Below are 24036 nucleotides of genomic sequence, written 5' to 3'. Positions count from 1 at the left end.
AGTGAGTGAGAGAGAGAGAGAAAGAGAGAAACTTGAGTAATGGTGTGTGTGTATGTAAGGCCATGAAGTGAATATGTAAAATTTAATGTCTCCCAGCCACTTACATTTTCTCTCTTTTAACATTTTATATAGTTAACCACAAATTGCTTCTTCTCACCTTTACTATTCATACCTTAAATTGTGTACCATTTATCAAGAGTTATAGATTACTTATTCCTTACATATTATTGAATTACATATTATTGACTAAAGAAATAAAAAGAAATATTATATAAGAGTGATTAGGTATATGATTTGGAGTAAAGCTTTGTTCTTAGGTCAATATTGTTCTTAGGTCAATAGCAATATTTTGTACTGTCTAAAAATGTAGTCAAACTTTGTTTTAATCTGTTTTGTGATTTGTTTGGTTGTGCTACTTTGTAAATCTTTTAAATCAACTACCACATACCCAGATGAAAATCAGCAGTGAGGCAGTAGCCTTTTTCTGCTGCTGCTGCTGCTGCTGCTGCTGCTAAATAATAATAACTCAAGGCACCTTACAGATAAAAACAAGAATCTCTAAAAACATAGAAAAAGCAATCACTAAAAACACTGAAACATTAATAGAATTAAAACTGTATCCATTTTACCCATCACTGATGTCACTAAAGCTTAACTTGCCCATGGGGAAATGGACCACTGGGACTGTGGCACTGGCTCTGCCACTGTGTTTTCACCACACTGGCCTTCTAAGTAATAAGTAATTACCCTCTAAGTAATATGTAGTGACACTGGTGATGGGAGTCAGGCAAAGTGTCATCACCCTGCTGACCACTATTGATGAAAATTAATTCATTACCCAGCATTCCTCAATTACATTTATGGTTAATAGCAGCTTCATAACTTTAGTATCCTTGAACTCTAAAACCCCTCTCTAAATTTATTAATGGTGCTTGTTACTGATGAGCTTTGTTAACAGATTCTAAATAGGTCATTTTAAGTATTGTTTTTATTGCAATGGTTGTTTTCTATTATAAAGGTACTCTGGGCTCCTCTTCTGAAGAAGGGCAGGATAAAAAACAAATGCATAAAGAGTAACCTTTGCATCCGTTCAATAATGCCATTTGTTTTGTTTCCAGCTGCTCTTCAAGTGCCCAACACAAACATAACTTTGGCCATTAACTAGTTCTATGGCTTTCTTTCTGTTTTAGGTGGTTTTTTGGTGGTATTAAACGAGTGGATGCTGAGAAACGGCTGCTATATCCTGAAAATCAGGATGGAGCTTTCCTGATCAGAAACAGCGAAAGTCTAACGGGTGAATTCTCCCTTTCAGGTATGATTACTATTTTCTCTTTCTTCTTTCTCCTGGTGTGTGTGTGTGTATACACACATATACATATACATATACATATACATATACATATACATATACATATACATACACACAGAGAGAGAGTCAGTCTTGACCTAATTTCTCCTGGGTTTGTTCATGATTATTTCTTTCGCAAAGGTACATGAACTGGCAATAACTGCTAGAACTTAATAACTTTTTAAAAATATTTTAAATTGGGGGGTGGGGAGAGGTTTGCTTATAATTGAATATGTGAACTAACAGTGCAAGCTTATACTTACCTGCTCTTAAGTAAGCGCCACTTCATAGGGCTCACCCAAAACATTTTGGTACCTGCAATTGAGGATAAGATGGCAGCTTCAGCTTCAGCTTTCCATCGGGAATTTTTTAATGTCTAATATTTTACTTTTTTAATGTGCTGTAAGCCGCCCAGAGTGGCTGGGGAAACCCATCCAGATGGGTACGGTATAATTATTATTATTATTATTATTATTATTATTATTATTATTATTATTATTATTATTATCTTCCATATACTGAAGTTGACTAGACCAGTGTTTCCCAATCTTGGGCCTCCAGCTGTTTTTGAACTACAATTCCCATCATCCCTGACCACTGATATTGCTAGCTAGGGATGATGGGAGTTGTAGTCCCAAAACAGCTGGAGGCCCAAGGTTGGGAAACACTGGACTAGACTACCATTTGAAACTTATTTCAATCCATCATACTCTGAGTTTGATACTCTGAAGTTGGGGGAAGGAGCAAAAATTCTGATCCAAAATTAACCAACTCAGTGAATGATACATTTTTATTGGTAGTCTTTACATCTCCCCTTAATATCACACTTGCCATAAAGTAGCAACAGTGGTTCCTCAGTTTGCCGACTGTGGTGGTGTCTGAAAGTAGATATAATTCAGTAGCAGAATCAGGACCAGCCCTACCAATAGGCAGAATGAGATGACCCCCTCAGGCAGCAGATGTTGGGGAATCACAGCAGCAGCTACCTGACTATGTCCTAGGGCAGAGCTGTGTGTGTCAGGTGGTCTGTCCTGAACCCCTACAGTTAGTTTGTGGACTCAGATGTGGTAGAAGACACGCTCCTGTTGCCAGAATTGAAATAAGTTTTAAATGCTAGTCTAGTCGACTTCAGTAGATGGAAAGGTGAAGCTGCCATCTTATCCTCAACTGCAGGTAACAGTTGAGGGTGAGCCCTATGCAGAATGACTCCCATCTGTTCTTCCACTTCTCCTCATGGACCCTCTAGCCCCACCATGCATATGGAAAAAGACCCCTAACATACGTAACCTTCAAATTTGATCTTCATTCAGATTCTCTGTATAATAGTACCATAAAAGCATATGAATTCAGTGCATGACTAAAGACTTGGGGGATAATCTAAAATAATATACTCCGTATGACACCTATACACCCTCTAATGGTAATTTGAGATAACTGCAAGCTTGATAAAGCTTGACTGCTTAAGGAAGATAGGGCTAAATATTCATTTAATATACAATTGCTGGTGGTTAGAAACTCAGTTTACATGAAGAGCTGTTCGACAGTGGAATTTGCTGCCAAGGAGTGTGGTGGAGTCTCCTTCTTTGGAGGTCTTTAAGCAGAGGCTTGACAACCATATGTCAGGAGTGCTCTGATGGTGTTTCCTGCTTGGCAGGGGGTTGGACTCGATGGCCCTTGTGGTCTCTTCCAACTCTATGATTCTATGATTCTATTTTATGATTCTATGAAGACCCCTAAAGATGCCTGCCAACTATATGCAAATAGTATAGGCTGCCAGTTGGGCACATGTAATGTGGAATGAGAGCTCCAATCACATAGACTCCATCTATGTGTACACCCTGTACCTTTAAGATACATTTGAAGCCCATTTTGTCTCTCAGTGAATTCTGGGCAATGTAGTTTATGCCTCATAGAATGAAAATTCCCAGCAATCCTTCACAAACCACAGTGCCCAGAATTCTTTGAATGTGCTTCAAAGATATAGTGTGTACACACCTGCCACTCCTCTACTGGCAGTCATCGAGGTCCGAGGTTACGATGATGTTGGAACTAAACATGGCATTTGATGCCATACATTATGTACATTGCCCAAATAGTGCATGGCCCTTAACAGCTATGACCTCCTGGCATTTGGGAGCTTGGGTGAGCATAAAGCCACAACGCATAAAGATTTTTTAAAAATTGATTTAATATTTAAATCTATGAGTCCTCTTTGGGTTATAAATAGGGCTACTGTACCCCAGAGGTGTCTAAAAATAACTCCTATTGGAAGTATAATGTGCAGTAATGGTCAGCTTGCCATTCTATAATGACAGAATAATGACATTTTCCTCATCAGACAAGAATATACACATGTGTGTCTCCGAGATTAGTATGCATATAAAATATTTTGTACTATTATATTATGATGTGTGTTGTTTTTATGCAAGTCTTAGGCTATTCACAATGCCTTCCTTAGGGGAAAGGTTGTAGCTCAGTAGAAGGGGATCTGCTTTGCTTGCAGAAGACTTCAGGTTCCATCTCTGGCACCTGTGGGTGGAGTTGGGAAAAGTTCCCTGCCTGGATGCTGGAGAGCATCTGCCAGTCAGAGTAGACAACACTGAACTAAATGGCTCAACATCCTGACTTGGAATAAGGCAGTTTTTCCTCTGTTCCTTCGTTTTTATTTTTCTAGTACGGGATGGGAAGGTTGTGAAGCACTACCGAATCCGACGTCTGGACAATGGCGGCTTTTTTGTGACGAAAAGGAAAACTTTCCCAACCTTGAATGCTTTTGTCAGATACTACAGTCGTTCCAGCGACGGGCTGTGCGTAAAGCTTGGGAGGCCATGTGTAAAGGTAGAGCTAACTCAGGACATTTTCCTTTCAAAATGGAGTGAACTTTTGATGATTGAATTGATAAGTACTTAACCCTCTTTCCAGCCATGATAATAGTTTAAGAAATCATGCATAACTGCACCATGATATGGGATGGCATATCAATGATAATGAAAACAAGAGAGCCATGCAATGTTTGAGAAATAATTGTATGGCCTGGGGGAGCACATGCCAGCATGTTACTTATGAAGTCACAGTATAAACCCATATTGAGATGGAATCGCCACCCTCATAACTCTAGCTGTCTGTAAGTACTGACTGAAAAACAAGAACTCAGAACCCCATCAGATTCCTACAGGCAATATTTTGTTATTCTAAAAGCTTGCCTAGTTCTCTCTATCTCTTATAATAATCTTTCAGATTCTAAAAGAAGTATCAACATTGTCCTCCTCTGAACCCATTCCAATCTGACTACAAAGTTGAAGAGACCACAACCAAAAGCAAGCCCCCCCCGAGACAAAAAAACAGCAACACAACTCTGATTCACATCAGAGACCCTGCTATGTGCCCATCTATGAGAGCCATCAATTTGGTGGGTATGGGGAAAGGGCTTCCTTGGCAGTGGCCCCACAACTGTGAATTGGCTTCCAAGCGAGATCAGGCAAGCCTCTCTCCACCCACCAGATTTTCAAGCAGCATCTGAAGGACATCTGTTCTCTGCCACTGTTATGGAGCAGTTTCAAGTGGGCTGCTAATGTGGCAATGTTGTTTTATGCTGTTTATACTGTGTCTAACAGCTGTGCTGGGCAGACTGTAGCTTTTATGTGTTGGCAAATGTTAAGGTTTGGGGCTGTTTTATAACTGAAAGTTGAAAAATTGCACTTTGCATTGTTGCTCTATGCTCTGCTTGCTGCTTTGTGAGGAGATCCTTCTTAAAAGCGGAATTAAAATCTATTTTTCAAAAGTAAAGAAATAAGTCAAACTAAGATGGAACATACAACAGTGTTGCCTATGATTGCACAGCTTTTGCGTATCCTTGAAAAAAGGTCCTATCTCCTGAAAGCAGTACAGATTGCATGTAAGTGAAAGAAACATTTTCAAATAATGTTAATTTTCAAACAGTGTTAATTAATAATAAAGGTTTTGTAACTGTCACTTGGGCAAGTACCCCTTGATTTCTATGGACTGTATTGATTCTGCTACACAAGTTGACCTTTTTTATTTTTGATGGGACAGCTATGCATTTGGATCCATACATTATATCGGGGGAATGGGAGACACAGCAGAATGGACCCTACCCTTTCCTGTCAACATGTAATGTAAAAAGCTCCCAGAGTGTGCAGGTCTGTGCCACTCCCTACAATAACATAAGTCCTCAGAAAATGGGCCAGCACTGGCGTATCGCCAATGTGGTGGCACAGGAGAAGGCATGGTGCCGTGGCTTCTGTGGTAATGTGAAGAACCCAACGGTAAACAGTGACAGTCCATCCGTCACTGCCTGTTTCTGCCACTTCACACTGCAGGGGACCGTTGTGGAACCAGGAAAAGGTACCAGCTCTTGATATCTTTGAAAGTGTCAAAATGATGCTTCCCTGTTTTTTTAAAAATAAAAATAACATAGAAAATGGAAGTAGCTCTGGCCTTTAGGGTCTGCTGTCCAAAGCAATAGTTTCCCTCTGCTTCATCATTAAGACCGGACCTTCCTGTTTTCACAGGAGGAAGTGTCATATAAAGAAGCACCTGGCTGCTTGTGGAAGTTCTCTTTGGTTTACTGCCCCCCGCATTCTGTTTAGCAGACACCCTCTTAAATCGGTATACTTGCACAGATACAGTTGTTTTGGGCTTTTTTTTAAAAAAAGAAAAGCACATAATTTATGTGTGCCATTTTTAATCCTATGCAGACAGAAGTTCCAGCAACCTATGATTTGTCATACCAAACTGTGGATCAGTGGGAGATAGATCGAAATTCCTTACAGCTCTTAAAAAGACTAGGTTCTGGCCAGTTTGGCGAGGTCTGGGAAGGATTATGGAACAATACCACACCGGTGGCAATTAAGACGCTAAAACCAGGTATGTCGAAGAACACCTCTGACTATTTCACCCTCAAAATCTGCATAAAATCTAAATATAGTATTGATTTCAGCAAGATTTACTTCAGAGTATGGATGGTTGATAGCACTGACAAACAAACTGAAAATGCTATTTGTAGCCTTCATTGTGTATACTGTCTTTCCTTCTCATTCAAACATTGAATTCGATTATTCTCCTAGCAATTTTTATTTTGTTTTTGGTGCAAAAGAACTTACACAATCAAGAACGAAGGACAAATAGATTTACTGTGGGAGTAGATGATGAAAATAAAACTGGTTCATCTTCTGCTCATGGCAGATATTATTTTAAAGCATATAATGGTTCTTTTTCTTTATGTTCTTGAAAATGCACCCAGAATCGCAGCTATTTACTGTTAAGATTAATTTCCATCAGTCTATTTCCTCCATTATTTTAAAAGCTCTTATGTACAAGGATATCAGTCTGAAGTGCCTTCTTAGGTATGTGCATGAGCTTTTGCAAAGCCAGAGGGGCTTTTTCAGTTCTCTATTCAAGCAACAATTTTTCCTTCTTACCTTGTGTTGTGAGTGCCTTTTTAAACTTAGGGGAGTGAAAGCTTGTGATGCAATATGGCATCTGGAAAAAATATCCACTACAATCCTTTTTATTTTAATTTTAGGGGATTTCTCTGAACCTGGTGGGGCGAGGGCTCATTTGGGCTCTTTTCACCTATTTGATAATCATACGTTTGGGGAATCTAGTTGCTTCATTGGTGGCAATTTTCAGTTTTGCCAGTTATTTAGCCATGCACTGAATAGCATAAAGCAAGCCACTTTTCCAGTTATGAAGTAACAATATGCCACACATAAGGATAAATGAGAGAAGCTTGCAAACACCATGTGGCATTTACTAGGACTAATACTGGTATAAGGCAGCTGTGATCATTTACACTTCCATAGCATCAGTGTCAACAGATAATGATTTTAGGAATGCAGTATAATAGTGTTGTGCAATTGTATCTGCATACCCTATTCAACAGACAACATCTTCTACTTATGTAGTTACTTATTCTCGAAAACCTAATAAAAAACATTCCAAAAAAGGTGGAAATGGAAAAACAAATGCTAATGTAGCCATTTCTAGTGGCATCCCTAAACACGCCACCCATCAATCATGACATTGCGCACTGATGTTGTTCCCTATGCAAATAAGGAACCAATCAACACATAGCTGCAACATCATGATTATATTGGCCTACAGCAGGGGTGGGAAATATCAGGCCTGTGGACTTCTCAGTGTGGCCCCCACAACTCTCCCCAAACCACTCACTCCAAACCAAACCCTTCACTGGTACAGTTTTTGCACCCTCCAGAATTGCTTATGCTGGAGTGTGTCATTGAACTCTGATAATGCTTCTTGTTTGCCTGGATGGTAAGTAGAGAGGGGTATCTGGCTGTATGGAGCCTATTATAGTTTCCAATTCCTCTCAATCATAAATTCTCTTAGATCTATTTGCAGTGCTAAAATGTGATTAGTGACATGACATTTTGGGCAGAGCGATGGTGCAACTGAAGCTAGTGGCCACAGGATTTCACTTTAGTTTTTATTAAAGAGAAAAGCAAATAGCCACGGTCCTTTGAAAAAAAAAATGACCTGAATACTGACAAGATTTACTTAAATTCTCCTGGCAATATACGGTACATGGGGAATTTGAAAGTAATATCAGACATATTTGTTCAAACCGTGTATATCATGTGTTGTCTTTTTAAAATTGATTGTATTAACAGGCCTGTTTTAATTCATGTCTTTAAAGCACTTAAAGCACTTTATTTAAAACTTATCATAAACATTTTCTAAAATTTATTTTCATGTTGGCTGATGATTGGAAAGGCACCTCTCAAAGACTTGTTGAAATATATGCCCTTTATTGCACACAGTGTTGGTCTATTATAGAAGTGTAATAATAAAATATTTATTGTGAGGTAGTAGAGGAAATAATTTATCTATTTAATAAAAGATAGCATAGGGAAATTATTTCTAGGAACACTGATGGTTGCAATGTTGTACAATTAAAGAGTTTCATAAGATAAAACTGCATTTACTCCAAACCATCCTCCCTACCCAAGATTGGTTAAAAATTGATCTTTGATCCTGCAAATGCTGGATTAAAAGTCTAAATGATTAGTCTGCAGCCTCTACATTTTAGAAAGGGCTTCAATTAACCTCACAGAGAGAGGCACAAGATTCCTAATTAAACTGGCAGCAATCTTCATAAAAGCAATGCAATCCCATGAAGCATTAAGATATTTTATTAATACATCCATGTTGGGTTTGTATTCCCCCCCCCCCAAAAAAATGCTGCCAGATGCATTTGTAAGACAGGTTCACCCATCATGTTGTAACAGCTATTTATATGTACGTTGGCACCAGCTCTGCTGCTGGATGCAATTGCTGTTGAATATTTTCCAGAAGCCCTTTAATTTTCCAGAAGCTCTTGTAAGAAAGAGGTGGGTGGGTTTCAGACAAAATAATGCCTTGCGAGAGTAGGTTGCATTCCATACTGACTGTCCAATGGATATTTAGCTAGAGACATGACCAGAACAACACTCTCCTTCTTGTGTTACCCATTAACTGGTATTTAGACTGCCTCTGACACTGGAGCCAGTGGTGCCATCACAACTAGTTGCCATGAATATCTGTATCTGTTTAATCCCCCTTTAAAGCTGTCCAAGTGATTGGTGCTCACTGCATTGTGTAGCAAATTTCCCAGTTTAATTAACTGTGCTGTGTGAAGAACTAATTCCTTTTGTCTGTGCTAAATCTCTGTTCACTTTTATTGGTTGATCCCAAGCTCTAGTATGATGCAGAAGGGAGGAAACAATTTCTCCCTACCAACCTTCTCCACACTTTCCCATCATTTTATATACCTCCATCTTGTCCCCTCCCTTAATCACCTTTTCCTACTGAGCTGTAAAGCCCCAAATGTTACAGCCTTTCCCCATAATGGCATTTTTCTAGCCTCCGATCATTTTGGTTGCCTTTTTCTACTTTACAATATTCTTTTTGAGGGGTGGGGACAAGAAGTGTACAGTGGTACCTCGGGTTATGGACGCTTCAGGTTACAGACTCCGCTAACCCAGAAATAGTACCTTGGGTTAAGAACTTTGCTTCAGGATGAGAACAGAAATCGCAGGGTGGTGGCACGGCAGCAGCGGGAGGCCCCATTAGCTAAAGTGGTACCTCAGGTTAAGAACAGTTTCAGGTTAAGAATGGACCTCCGCTCCAGAACAAATTAAGTTCTTAACCCGAGGTACCACTGTACAGTTTTCTGAGTGTGGTTGCAACATAAATTTGCATGAATTTATTGTGTTGCGTTATTGGCATTTTTATTTTCTGTTGATTGCCAGCATTGAGTTTAGTATAGTATTGCATTTTCCCTTCTATAGCTGCACTACTTTTATAAGTCCTTTTCAAGTCTTAACTCCGTCTGGCAAGTTTACTGCATGATAGGTGCATCAGAACCTTGTGTTTTGCCCCTTTGCTGATAAGGTCAATAATTCTAAGTAATAAACATGCTCTATTCCAAGGTATAATGAGCTTCAACAATGTAGCTTGGAAGAGGCGAATCATTATTGCTTGGGTTTGTAGCTAGAGGGATTGATCTGATGCAGGCAACTTAAGATGTTGGAAATTATTGCACTGTTTCTAATCATGGTTACATTTCTAGTATCCGGGAGCAGCAGTTAAACCAATAAAACATTGTGACTACCATTTCAGTCATAAAATGACCAATAGCCTTTATGATGGGCAAAATAACCTGCTATCTACAGTTATTAGAGTTATTATTTTTGTATTAAAGCCAGGGAAAATTACAAAACCTGTGTTCTCCTTTGTCATTTCACTTGCATGAATTCCTTACTTGAATTTGCACTGATGTACATCGTACTTTGCAAAGCGAAAGGCAGCAGCGCTCGTCATTTACACAAGACTGCGGGGCAGACAAGGATGGCCCTTAATAACAGGGGCTAATTTTCTTTTGTTGCTGTTCTCATTTCAGGTTCAATGGATCCAAAAGACTTCCTCAGGGAAGCACAGATAATGAAGAATCTGAGACACCCAAAGCTCATACAGCTCTATGCTGTTTGCACTTTAGAGGATCCAATTTATATTATTACAGAACTGATGAGACATGGAAGTCTGCTAGAGTACCTCCAGAGTGAGTAGGAAACATTTCATTTAGCAATACTGTGTACTGCTTGTACTATAGCAAATGCGCTAATAAAAAAGAGAAGGAAAAGAGATGAGCAGCTCAATAAATTCTGACTGGCTGTAGAGATTGGAGGGGAATCCACAAAATGGCCAGGTGGTCTTTTTCTATGTTTATTTACATTTTTAAATTTGTTTATTTTTTCTTCACAGTTCTTACATTTGAAACAATAAAAGAACTTTTATTCCAAAACATTTGGAATAAATCAAATTGTCCCTTTCTCTTACCCATCCATCCCTTTTTGGTGGGAATGTTTTTTCATATGTGTTGGGCATGTGAAAAGATTACGGCCTCGGTCCAGTATACCTGAAGGAGCGTCTCCACCCTATCATTCAGCCCGGACACTGAGGTCCAGCTCCAAGGGCCTTCTGGGGGTTCCCTCACTGCCAGAAGTGAGGTTACAGGGAACTGGGCAGAGGGCCTTCTCGGTGGTGGCCCCCGCCCTGTGGAACACCCCCCTACCAGATGTCAAAGGAAAAAACAACTACCAGACTTTTAGAAGACATCTGAAGGCAGCTCTGTTTAGGAAGCTTTTAATATCTGAAGGACTGTTGTATTTTAATATTTTGTTGGAAGCCGCCCAGAGTGGCTGGGGAAACCCAGCCAGATGGGCGGGGTATAAATTATTATTGTTGTTGTTGTTGTTGTTGTTGTTGATACTGGGAAATGATTTATAATGAGATGAAAAAAATGTTTAAAACAACCTTCCCCAAAAGACCGGAAGCATTTTTGTTAGGAATGGTGCAGTCAGAAGTTGCCAAGTGTTAGAGAACCCTATATACGTACGCAACAATGGCAGTTTGCATTCTGTTAGCCCAAAAATGGAAAGTGAGAGAGGTCCCGAGTAAGGTTGGCAACTTAAGCTGATAGAATATGCAGAACTAGGAGGTTTAACTAAGACCAAGAGAGCAAGAAAAGTATCTATTTAAAGAGGAATGGAATTTTTTTTCTGAATGTATGGAAAATAACTACACATTTGAAAACGCTGGTAGCATTTAGATAGATTCAACAGTTTAATAACTAATTGAGGGATGTAAAATTGGAAAGCTGACAAAAATGGACATTGTAAAATATGCAGGCATAATAGGTAAACAAAATGAACCAGGGAAGGGGAAGAAAAGAAGTCATGGAATGTATGGTATTATGTAAATGTTTATTTTGAGATGTTAAACGAAAACTTAATAAAAATATTTTAAAAAACCAAATAGGGTTAAAAGAGAAGAGTGAAAGAGAGAACAGAAAAGCAAAATCATTTTATAAATATATATATGGATGCGGGTGGCGCTGTGGGTTAAACCACAGAGCCTAGGACTTGCCGATCAGAAGGTCGGTGGTTTGAATCCCTGCGACGGGGTGAGCTCCCGTTGCTCGGTCCTTGATCCTGCCAACCTAGCAGTTCAGCGGGAAGGTAAACGGCATTTCCATGTGCTGCTCTGGTTCACCAGAAGCGGCTTAGTCATGCTGGCCACATGACCCAGAAACTGTACGCCGGCTCCCTTGGCCAATAAAGCAAGATGAGCGCTGCAACCCCAGAGTCGGTCACGACTGGACCTAATGATCAGGGGTCCCTTTACACACACACACACACACACACACACACACACACACACACACACACATGGTCTGTTAGTCTGTTATCAAAATTCTTCATTAGCTGCTGACAGGTAAACAGATGTTCCACATTCCTTCTCAATCACCAAAGAACCCTGTCAAAAACCTCCAAGCTTCTCCTCTTTCATTGGCTGCAGGGGTCAAGGACAAGTGATCTGTAGCTGGTCTTGTTCCATCTTTGCAAGATCCACCCCTTGGCCATCTGCACTGCCCTTTGAACCCAAGCTGCTTGAGTCTTACTTAATCCCTGCATCTGAGGAGTGTAGCTTACAAATACAGGGGTGGATTTTGAATATTGCATTAGGTTCAGGAGCCTGCAGACGTGAGCCCAAACTACACTGCTGTATGACGCTGGAGCTCTACATCCCGAAAGCTTACCTTTGCAAGCAAGAACTGCTCTTATTTCTTTTGCAAGCAGCATAACTTCACTGAGACTGTTGGAACGTGTTGTGAGGATGATATTGCACCTTGTTTGCTTTTTCTTTCCTGTACATGGCTATCCCATCACAGATGGTCTGTAAAATGCATGCAGGTTTAAGTACTGATTAATTGACTACTTTTCCTTAACATGTAGCAGATTTAAAATAGATTAACAGGAAATGATCTGTGGGGTAGTTTTCAAAGGCAAGTTAATGACCGATTTGGACTTTTCATTTTATTTCTTATCCACATTTCTGTATTTCTGTTTTTATATATTCTATCCCCACAACACCCCTAAGGTAGTTTAGATGAAGAAATTCTAAGAATTAAGCAGGGATTTGAACCCAGATCTTCCTGGTCTTGAGTCCAGTTCTCACATCACTGCTTGCACGATACTTCTGCCTATCACTTGAACGTGCATTTGTGGGAAAAGTTGCTTTCATCACATGGAAAGAGGTGATGAGAGTGAAGCCTTTTCTTCATGCTGTGTTTAAAAGGTTTTGGATGGTGCACCCTTGTGAGTCATATTGTCTGAACTGTTTGTCAAACAGTGCTGTGAAAGTATCTGTATTATGGTGTGTTCTTTCCTTGTCACCGAGATAGCATAACTAGCCCCTACACACCTGTGATTAGGAATGAAGGCTTCCAAATCAAAGCATGTAACTTTTAAGCATGCTTGGGCCTTGTCAGCTCATATTTTAGATATCAAGGTCTTCTACGCTTGTCTGTCCTGTCAGAGAGGTGTGTTGTCTTCATAAGAAAGAGACGTGTGGTTGCCTTGAAAATTACAGGAGAGTCATTGTACAAACAAAAGATAAAAACAAAGACAAATAGCCTGTGAACAGATGTGCTCAGGAGCAGTTCTGACGCTGTTCTTTCAGAATTTGGATTAGACATAAATAGTAGTCTCTATAAAACATTGCCTTTTAGGACTTAAAGTTCATGTGTAGAGAAAATGCATGGGGTGGCAGCATGGGGTGTGCAAGCTCACCCCCCCAAAAAAAACAATTGTTTCCATTGTCCTCCGACACGTGCAGGCTGACTGTGCAAAGTGGAAAGCCTTCTGAGTTTATGGAGGCCCTGCAACCATTTTAGAAGCCTGCTTCTCTAAAATTCAGGGGTTTTTAGGGGTTTTTGAATGTTTTATGTAGTTTTGTAGTAGTTTTATGTAGTTTTTATGTAGTTTTATGTAGTTTTGTGGTAGTTTTATGTAGTTTTAATGTAGTTTTATGTAGTTTTCAATTTCATTGTTCCGCAAGGGACAATTACAATAAACATATTGTATATCGTATCGTATATCGTATATCGTATATCGTAGCCACAAGGACAAAGGAGAGGCCTTGGGGGACCTGTCCTTAACTAGTAATGATGCTCCTAGACATGCTAGTAGCACCTGCAGCTTTCTGTGCCTTCTGAACTGAGCTGAGAAGCAGATAAAAAAAACTTCACATTTTATGCTCCTTGGGACCTAGTTCTGATTCAGGTACTGTACTATAATGCTCGGCAAGAAATTATACTTCTGCAAATGGCCAGAAGCATAGCTTCATGTACTTTTCTTTGTGAAGTAAGTTCTGGTTATTTCTTCTCCCTTCTTAAATGCAAGTAATGGAGGAAATTGCTTGGGGATGTGGACATACCTAGCCAGAGAGGGAAGCTAGCAAGTGGGAATGGGGCTTGCAGCATTTCAAACCGGACCGAAATTTCCGGGACCAACTTGAACCAGGTGAAGAAGAAGAAGAAGAAGAAGAAGAAGAAGAAGAAGAAGAAGAAGAGGAGTTTGGATTTGATATCCAGCTTTATCACTACCCGAAGGAGTCTCAAAGCGGCTAACATTCTCCTTTCCTTTCCTCCCCCACAACAAACACTCTGTGAGGTGAGTGGGGCTGAGAGACTTCAGAGAAGTGTGACTAGCCCAAGGTCACCCAGCAGCTGCATGTGGAGGAGCGGAGACGCGAACCCGGTTCCCCAGATTACGAGACTACCGCTCTTAACCACTACACCACACTGGTGACACTTTTTGAATCTGTGGGGCAATTGTATTCCATTGCCCCTATTCCAATTTTGTCCCATGTATACTGAAGAAACTCAAGAATTTCCAGACAAAGTATTTTCTCACGAAGACAAACTTCTCATTTACTGTAAGTCTCCACCTGTGGATCCATGTGAGAACGGAAGTGAAATGCAGCCCTGCTAAATTGCCATCCCGTTGTGTGACTTTCAGGGAAATCTAACTTTCATGCTCAGAGACGAGTAATGTTGCAGCAGTGCGTGCACATCCTGAGAGCCCATTTAAAAGCGCAAACCTTTAAATCACATAAGCAGTACTATGAAGCAGACAATTTTCTCATGAGATCTGTAGGCTGGGCAGAAAGTAAATACATGAAACATCACTACTTTGTGGAGGTGCAAACAGTTATGGATGGAAAAGCTACAGAGGAAAAGTTGCTTCTGCAGTGTGCAGAATGTATAGCAAAGAGTAAGTTGCATTTCAAGGTGAAATAAAATTGCCATAAGAAAGACACAATGATCGATATTTCAGATTCTTGTTACAAAGGACAAATACTCTCAATTAGGTAATGGTTGTCAAGGAGAGCCTATGCAGGTTTCTGTTCGCTATGGAGACCTTGCCTTACATAATACGGTGTTCGTAATGTTTCAGCTAGACTTGAAGATAAATCTTAACAGTTGTTGAGCAGCACAGTCCTATCTATGCTTATTCATAAGCAAGTGTTATTTATTTCATTGGGACAAGGCTTGTAGTTTCCACAAGCGATGTTAAGGTTGTCAGTTTCCTCATTTGGTCTTGCAGTGCGCTACTTGTGCCTGCCAGAGAGAAATGATAGAAAATTGGCATTCTAGGGAATGTTTTTTTTCTTTGATTGACAGATGTGGCAAGGGAGACTCTAAATGTGTGGGACTAGTGCCTTGAGTGGCTGCCTTTGGGCACATACCAGGTGAAGGATAGTATCTGGGGGAATCATTGAGGCTGGCATGAGGAACAGCAGGTGGAATATACTTGCTCCTGATGTTATTATATTCCATATGAAATTTTGCATTTTGTATAGCCAATAAAAGGTAAAGGTAAAGGTACCCCTTCCCATATGGGCCAGTCGTGACCGACTCTAGGGTTGTGCGCTCATCTCACTCAAGAGGCTGGGAGCCGGCGCCGTCCGAGGACACTTCCGGGTCACGTGGCCAGCGTGATGAAGCTGCACTGGTGAGCCAGCACCCGTGCCACACACGGAAACGCCGTTTACCTTCCCGCTATAAAGCGGTATACCTATTTATCTACTTGCACTTAGGGGTGCTTTCGAACTGCTAGGTGGGCAGGAGCTGGGACCGAACGATGGGAGCTCACCCGCCACGGGGATTCGAACTGCCGACCTTACGATCAGCAAGTCCTAGACACTGAGGTTTTACCCACAGCGCCACCCGCGTCCCTGTATAGCCAATATTATACTGTATATGCTGCATTATAATTGCAATAGAAAAGTGAGATATACATATTAAATCTAAAACAAAATTAGGGTAAATACAATAAAAGCCCAGCATCACATCCATGAGAGTTTCACTGTCATCTTCTCTCTCCTGTGCTAATTTTAGAATGCAAATCTTTTCTCTGTATTTGATGGATAATGGGGGAAAGTGTTGAAAAGTTTTTCAAAGTAGCACTAATACAATCCTTGACTTTGTTTTCCAAAATCACATTGTCGTCCCTGCTGACTAGCTGTCTCAGGCCTTGTATATACATAACCTGTGCATGCATAATCACCTTACAATTAATTCACAGATGATGCAGGAGCCAGGATCCGTTTGCCACAACAGGTGGACATGGCTGCTCAGGTTGCCTCAGGAATGGCTTATCTTGAATCTCAGAACTACATTCACCGTGACTTAGCAGCCAGAAATGTCCTTGTCGGTGATCACAACGTTTACAAAGTAGCAGATTTTGGACTTGCACGAGTTTTCAAGGTAGGCTGTAGTACAATTTCACAATTTACTTCAGTCACATTTCTTTATCCTGCTCTATGGTTAGTCATGATCCTGTTTGAACTAGGTCTTTGATTTGTTGAATGGCCTATTTGAATGTATTATCTTAACGTTGTTTTGTGTTTAAGTAATAGTTTTTTTGGGCGGTGTTGTCGTTTTATATTATTTGTTTGTCACTGTATATCTTACATTATTACTTGTGAATCACTCTGTGATTATTATTTTTTTTAATGAAGAGTAGCCTGTGAATGAAATGATAATAACAGTAACATGGGAGTTCTTTTCTTTTTTAAAATCTGGGGATAAGTATACTCTTCCTTTGCTCTGTGTTTTTTAAAAAATTGGTCCTGGAGATCAAGAAAATGAAATAAAGACATGCTGTTTGCAGCAGCACCTGCAGTCTTCATTTAAAAATTGAGAAGCATCCTAATGTGCTCCCAACTCTCAAGCAATAAAAGTCTTAGAAAATGGGTCTCAGGAAGGAAACAGACTAACCTCTGAAAACCTCAATTACAAGTAAACAATTCTCCATTTATTCTCCAATGCCTGTCAGCTTACTTTGCCTAAATTAATTGGTGCCACTCTGAACCAATATATTAATTTAAATCTTTCCCAAGTCTCAAGCAATAAAAGTCTTAGAAAACAGGTCTCAGGAAGGAAAGAGACTAACCCCTGAAAACCTCAATTACAAGTAAACAATTTCCCATTTATTCTCCGATGCCTGTCAGCTTACTTTGCCTAAATTAATCGGTGCCACTCTGAACCAATATATTAATTTAAATCTCTCACAGTCTGTATTTTTAGTCCTGGAACTGTTTAAGTGATGATTATCAAAGTCAATGGCCCTTTGGTGCCAGCAATTAATCACAAAACAAAGGTTCCTGAATGCATTAGCTCTCGCTGTCGCCTTGTCTTCTCACGGAAGGCCAGACATGAGTCCTGTGCCTCTGGTGCCAGCAGGAGGCTTGTGCTGCTGTCATTGCCAAATTCAGGATTCTCAGTGGTAGGCCCCAATTAATGACGGGCGTTTCAATATTGCATGTATGCTTGGCAAAACAAGGCCTAGGAATGAATGAATGAATGAAAAATTTTGTCTCCCTAGCTCTGGCTGGCAAGGCACATCTTTAAAATCCCATTGATTTTTGACATTGTGGTTAACAATGAATGAACAATTTTGCTATAATTAATATGAGGTTTATAACCTGTACTCTCCATGGAGCCCTAAAAAGGAGACAACAGCTTTTTAAAACACTCTGCATGCATGGTTCCACAATGGGGACTCCCCATCACCTTCTGGAATTGGTTTTGAAAGTGCGCAGGTAGCTGGACGGGGCGGGGGGGGGGGAATCATGGTGTCCATGGAAGTCTGTTGTTCCAGCTTTAATCCTAAGATAAGTTAACTTCCCCAGAGTGTCTGAGGAAACCTAGCCAGATGGGTGGGGTATAAATAAAACATTTATTATTATTATTATTATTATTATTATTATTATTATTATTACTACTACTACTACTACTATTATGGAAGTTCATGAAAAGAATGTTATCCATCCCCTCCCCCTGCTTAAAGTTGGCTACTTCCCCCCATTCAAGGTCTATTTTCTTAGAACCCAAGCAACAGGTTTTAAAAAAATATAAATTGCCTTGGATAGTTGGACAAAATTGAAGCTTTCTTTGTTAGGCTGAATTGCTGCTATTAAGATGAATGTATTGCCAAAAATGTTGTTTTTGTTTCAAACACTACAGATTGTGGACAAAACGGAGTGCTTCCGGAAGTGGCAGAAAGATATATCTAAATTTGTCTGGCAGGGCAAAAAGCCCAGAATTAAGTTTAAGATATTAACAGATGCGAAAGAAAGAGGGGGCTTTGCCCTGCCAGACTTAAAGTTGTACTATGAAGCCGCAGCTTTCTGCTGGCTAAAAGACTGGCTACTTCTCGAAGACACTGACGTACTGGACCTGGAAGGTTTTAACAATGCTTTTGGTTGGCATGCATACTTATGGTATGACAAAGTTAAGATCAATAAGGCCTTTAAGAACCATATTGTCAGGAAAGCAGTGTTTAATGTCTGGACAAAATATAAAGACTTATTGGAAAATAAAACTCCAAGGTGGCTTTCACCTCTGGAGGCTAAGGCCCGAAAAAGACCCAATATGGAGGCCAAATGGCCAAAATATTGGGAAATATTAGAAAAAGATGGAGACAATTGGAAATTGCAGAGTTTGGAGAAAATGAAGGATAAGGTGCGAGACTGGTTACATTATGCTCAGATTAAAGAAGTTTTTAAAAATGACAAAAAGTTAGGGTTCCAGGTGGAGAAATCGAAGTTAGAAACAGAATTGTTAGAACCAAAGACTAAGGTACTATCTAGAATGTATAACTTGCTGTTAAAATGGAATACACAAGACGAAATGGTTAAATCGGCTATGATAAAATGGGCACAGGATATTGGGCATAACATTATGTTTGAGGACTGGGAAAGGTTGTGGACCACTGGGCTGAACTTCACCGCATGTAATGCTCTGAAGGAAAATGTAATGAAAATGATATATAGATGGTACATGACCCCAGTTAAACTTGCCAAAATATACCATTCGTCTGATAATAAATGTTGGAAATGTAAAGAAAATGAAGGAACATTCTTTCACCTCTGGTGGACATGCCCTAAGGTGAAGGTCTTCTGGGAAATGATATATAATGAGCTGAAAAAGGTATTTAAGTATACCTTCACTAACAAACCAGAGGCCTTCCTTCTGGGTATTGTCGGCCAGAAGGTGTTAAAGAAGGACCGAACATTCTTTATGTATGCAACAACGGCAGCAAGGATACTCATCGCAAAAAACTGGAAAACTCAAGATCTACCCACACTGGAAGAGTGGCAGACGCAGCTGATGGACTATATGCAACTGGCCGAGATGACTGGCAGAATCCGTGATCTGGGAGAAGAGAAGATGGAGGAAGACTGGGAGAAATTCAAGATGTATCTACAAAAACATTGTAATTTGGTTGAATGTTAAGAAGGATGCTAGATTATAAAAAATTGGCCACCACTAAATTAGATTTAAATTTGATGATAAGTGAGATTAAAGAAAATATAAATTTTTTTGGAAAAAGTGTTAGATTATATTTGAATGAGTGGACATGAGATTGTAAACAAGTTGATAATTTGTTTGGAAAAAACTTTTAACGATGTAAATGGGAGCGGGAGATGCGAGGGAGTCCAAAGAAGTGATGAAATTATGCTTGTGACAGAAATAAGATTGTTTATTATTTGTGCAGTTATATTTAAAAATTCTAATAAATATTTATAAAAAAATAATAATAAAAAAATATAAATTGCAGACAAGACCAAAAAAGCTTTTACTGTCACTGTGACCATCCTCACTTACCTCAAGAAGTGCCACTTATGGGCCTAGTCCCCTTAAAGCATATACACCAGTTTGCCAGATTCCCCATCCTTCCATTCATTCCTATTTTCTATCTTGAAGATCTTTTCCATCTCCCATTTGATGGGCACAGCTCTATCCATGAATATTTTTAATCCCTCCATTTTTTTGGCTGTTCCTAGAACTGTATGGCTGCTAAATACTGCAATTTTTGCCTCAGTTTTCCTTCTCCCACATTCTTGTGCCATTTTGATTGCTTACAACCCCATCCCATTTCCCTGTGTCCTTTTCTGAGGAACTGTACAGTTAGTCTTACTCCTTTCGCTATGTGGGGGTGGGAATATATTGTGACTTACGCAACCTTAACACCAGCAGTGGTGATTTCTTTGAGGGAAAGTGCTTCAATTGTAGTTTTTAGGCATCACAAAGAGGCATAAGGAAATTGAAGGATGTCTTTTCATTAGGAAATTGAAGGATGTGTTTGAATCCATTTCAAATTTCAAGCTCCCTTGTCTTCTATGCAAAACAAAATGTATATAGAACCAAACATTCCCCCCCCCCCCGAAAGTACCTACCTGCTACACAGGCAGCTGTTGAAACCATCTAATCCTATAAATTCACTGTTTATATTCTGAAATTGTTGTTGTTCTTGTTTGCATATGATAGCTAGGAAATGAAAATGTGTACGAAGCCAAACATGAAACAAAACTGCCTGTGAAATGGACTGCTCCTGAAGCAATCCGCTCCAATAAGTTTAGCATCAAATCTGATGTCTGGTCATTTGGAATACTCCTGTTTGAAATAACCACATACGGAAAGATGCCTTATTCAGGTGAGTGCTCTGTTCAAAAGCAGTAATTGCAAAGACCCTTGGTGGGTCTTTCTAGTCCCCTCCCTGCCCCACTGAACTGAAGGATCCAGTCTTCCATGATTTTGCTTAGCTGGAACCAATTCAGTTTTCTGTGATTTCTTAGCCAACTGGCTGTGCACCTAGGCTAATGTGCAAGGAAGGAAGGAAGGAAGGAAGGAAGGAAGGAAGGAAGGAAGGAAGGAAGGAAGGAAGGAAGGAAGGGAGTTAAAGATGCTGATTCTAGGTTCACACAGAGATTAAAAAGAATTAAGTGGAGGCTCCTATGAGAGAATGCATTATAGATTGATGATCCTTGTAGAATCACCACAGAGAATTCTCTGTATGAACTATCACTTTATACATGCTTTAGTTTCATCATCATCATCATCATCATCTATTATTGAAAACCATTCTGTTTTAGGTTTGACAGGCGTTCAAGTACTCCAGAAACTGGATCAAGGGTACAGAATCCCTCAACCAGAAAACTGTCCCCAAGAGCTGTATAACATCATGCTGCAATGCTGGAATGTTGAGCCCAAAGAACGACCCACCTTTGAAACGTTGCATTGGAAACTGGAAGATTATTATGACATGGATTCTACGTCCTATGCAGATGCAAGTGCTTTCATAAAATGAATGACACAATCTTGTTGCTGGTCATTTAAGTGAGGATGACACCCCCCAACTGTGTTCCTTTAGCAAATACGTTCCTTCTACATTATAATGTCAAATTGTAGAACATGTATTCATACACACAGACACACAATGGACCAAGGTGTGTGCAATATATATGCCTAACATCTCCTCAGTCTGTTTCTTCCATTGCCAATGAGAGCAATTTGGTTGTTAGGCTGCCAAGCCATCAATCTATGTAAAGCTGCTATCTCTCTGCAGCTTTTCCAAAGTAACTTTGGGAGCATTCTAACCTCAAAGTAGATGAATGGAGAGGTTAAAATAGTGATGAATAGTAAGGAATGAGTTCTTATTAAAACCTGTGACAATACGCCAAGATCTTGATGGCATCAGCTTGTCCTGATAAATTAAGCAAACTGAAAGGCAGGATTTCTTAAAATAACTTTTTGCTGTTCAATGAAGTTTCTCTTCTATTTATTATTTAAACAGGAGATGGCAAAAACCAGCAACAACACAAATCATAAACAGATAGCTTCTGCACAATAGGCAATAAAACACTGCACTTTTTATGTATAGAATTTGTTATTTGTTACTCTTCAGATTCCACTGCTTATCTGCTAAATCCCATCAATCAGTGATTATGAAGGAATGTGATTGCTGTTACGCACAGCAGGACCTGTGCATCAAGATGTTTTCCTTTTTCTCCTCTGAACATCCCATGGCTACAATTTTGGTAATATTGCCTTGAGCGTCTTCATCGTACATGGAATAAATGTATGTTCGCTTGAGAGGGGGAGAAACTGATAGTACATAAAAAATATAAACATTTGTCAGAAATAAAGTGATTCTTGAAAGAAGGTCTGCGTTACGGTACGTTGATGAGCCAAAGATCATAAATGTATGTTTCCCTGTGAATTGCTTTTGTGATACATGTGAACCCAGCATATGTCACTGCAGTAGATCCTTTATTTGTTTTAGGGCTCCATTCATTCATTCATTTTTGCATTTCTTCCAAGCAGTGCATTGAAATACTATGGAAGAAGTCCAATTGAACCCACTGATTATTTTGCTTTTATCTTCTCCATAGAACGCTATCCCTGTGTGGGCTTGCTGTGGACACCAGCAATACAACAGATCTGTTGGTGTTTGCACCAGTGTTGAGTGGTTGGGCCCTTCATCCAAGGCTCCTATTTTATGCAGTGGCTATGGATAAAATAGACTGTATTTGTGGGAATATGGTAGCGCTCGAGTGCAATACTGATAGTGACATCTGTTTTGTCCTGCCGTGGATGCCATTTGTTTAGAATGGTTGCCTATAAAATGTCTCTCTCTCTCTCTGTGTGTATGTATGTATGATGTGCTTACTTTTTAAAGAAAGGAAATAATTTAAAATTGTTTATTGTTTACATCTTTGGGTGTTATTTTGGGCTGGATTGTTTTCTATACGCATATGCTGCAGTTGACTCCAAGGGATCCTCACACAACAGGGTTGATGTTGCCAGCCTTCATGCAACGTTTGCAGACATCTTTATAACACAGACGTGGTCTGCCAATGGGCCTGGTGCCTGAAGCCAGCTCCCTGTAGAGCACATCCCTGGGGATCCTGCAATCTTCTGTTGTATGTACACGACCAAAACAGCATAGACGTCACCCAGACAGGAATGGGAAGATGCTAGGAATGTGGATTTGGGAGAGGACATCCTAGTGGGTGTCAGTTGCCTATGACTCACTTCCATAAAGCAGTGTGCTCAGCATGAAAGCCTGGTAGAACTTTACCTTGGTATTGGACTTCAGCATCACATTCTCCCATACCCTTTTGGAGAGGTGAGCCATTGCCGTAGCTGCCTTGCCAATACGCTTGTCCAGCTCAGCATTGATGGAAAGGTTGCTGGTTATGGTGGAGCCCAGGTAGACAAAATTGTGTATCACTTCAAGAGTGTGGTCACCAGTGCTGATGTGTTGGTGATGCTCTGACCCAGGATGTTGGTCTGCATCAGGCTGATGAGGCCGGATTCCATGCAGGCTTGGGCAAAACAGTTCATGAATCTCCGTAGAGCTTCCTCAGAATGTACTGTCAAGGCTGCATAATCTGCAAACAACATCTCTCAGATAAGAACCCACTATCCCTTTGTCTTGGCATGGAAATGTCTATGACCAACAGTTCTTTTAATATGTTGTATCCTTTCCCCCCCGTGGCACTTGTCGTTCTCTAACCTACTGTTGAGATATCAAAAGCTGATAAATGATGCTTTATGTTAGAAAGTTTTTATCCTTACAACAGCAAAGAATCTTTTGGTTAAAAAAAAGGAAAAGTAAGAAAAGAGACCATTCCTTTATAACTTTGAGGCTACTAATCTAAGGATGATGAGTCATCTGGCCAGTAAAGGTCAATATTTGAAGCACATGGTCAAGAAAACACAGCACTAGAAATTGCTTCCTAGGGGAGGTTTAGAAGTGGGGACTTTTGAATTTATAGTCCAACAAAAATATAATAGTATAGGTTTTGATGAACGGAAATAACAGATGAAATAACATTAAGGTGCAATCTAGCAAAAGCAATGCACTGAAAGCAATGGAATGGGATTTAGTCAGAAGTAATTTCTGTCCCACTCATTTTGGTGTGAGAATCTTGACTATATTTCAAGGGACTGTGCCCAGATCATTGAA

The 24036-nt window shown here is 39.9% G+C and overlaps 1 protein-coding gene across 1 annotated transcript in view; it reads left to right on the top strand.

The window, feature by feature from the left end:
* The window catches only part of FRK (fyn related Src family tyrosine kinase), a 40040-nt gene extending 17279 nt beyond the window's left edge, over positions 1 to 22761 (top strand). The window contains exons 2-8 of the mRNA XM_081857181.1: positions 1191 to 1312; positions 4023 to 4186; positions 6067 to 6235; positions 10272 to 10430; positions 16303 to 16484; positions 20553 to 20718; positions 21158 to 22761. Of these exons, the coding sequence (XP_081713307.1) occupies positions 1191 to 1312; positions 4023 to 4186; positions 6067 to 6235; positions 10272 to 10430; positions 16303 to 16484; positions 20553 to 20718; positions 21158 to 21372 (1177 nt within the window). The 3' untranslated portion in view covers positions 21373 to 22761. The remainder of the gene's footprint in view (positions 1 to 1190; positions 1313 to 4022; positions 4187 to 6066; positions 6236 to 10271; positions 10431 to 16302; positions 16485 to 20552; positions 20719 to 21157) is intronic.
* The last annotated feature ends 1275 nt before the right edge of the window (positions 22762 to 24036 follow it).

This window comes from Podarcis erhardii (assembly GCF_964252035.2).
Source record: "Podarcis erhardii genome assembly, chromosome: 3".
In the NCBI taxonomy this organism is placed as follows: Eukaryota; Metazoa; Chordata; class Lepidosauria; order Squamata; family Lacertidae; genus Podarcis; species Podarcis erhardii.
Note: the sequence above shows the minus strand (reverse complement) of the source record. Positions and strands in the feature narration are given on the sequence as shown.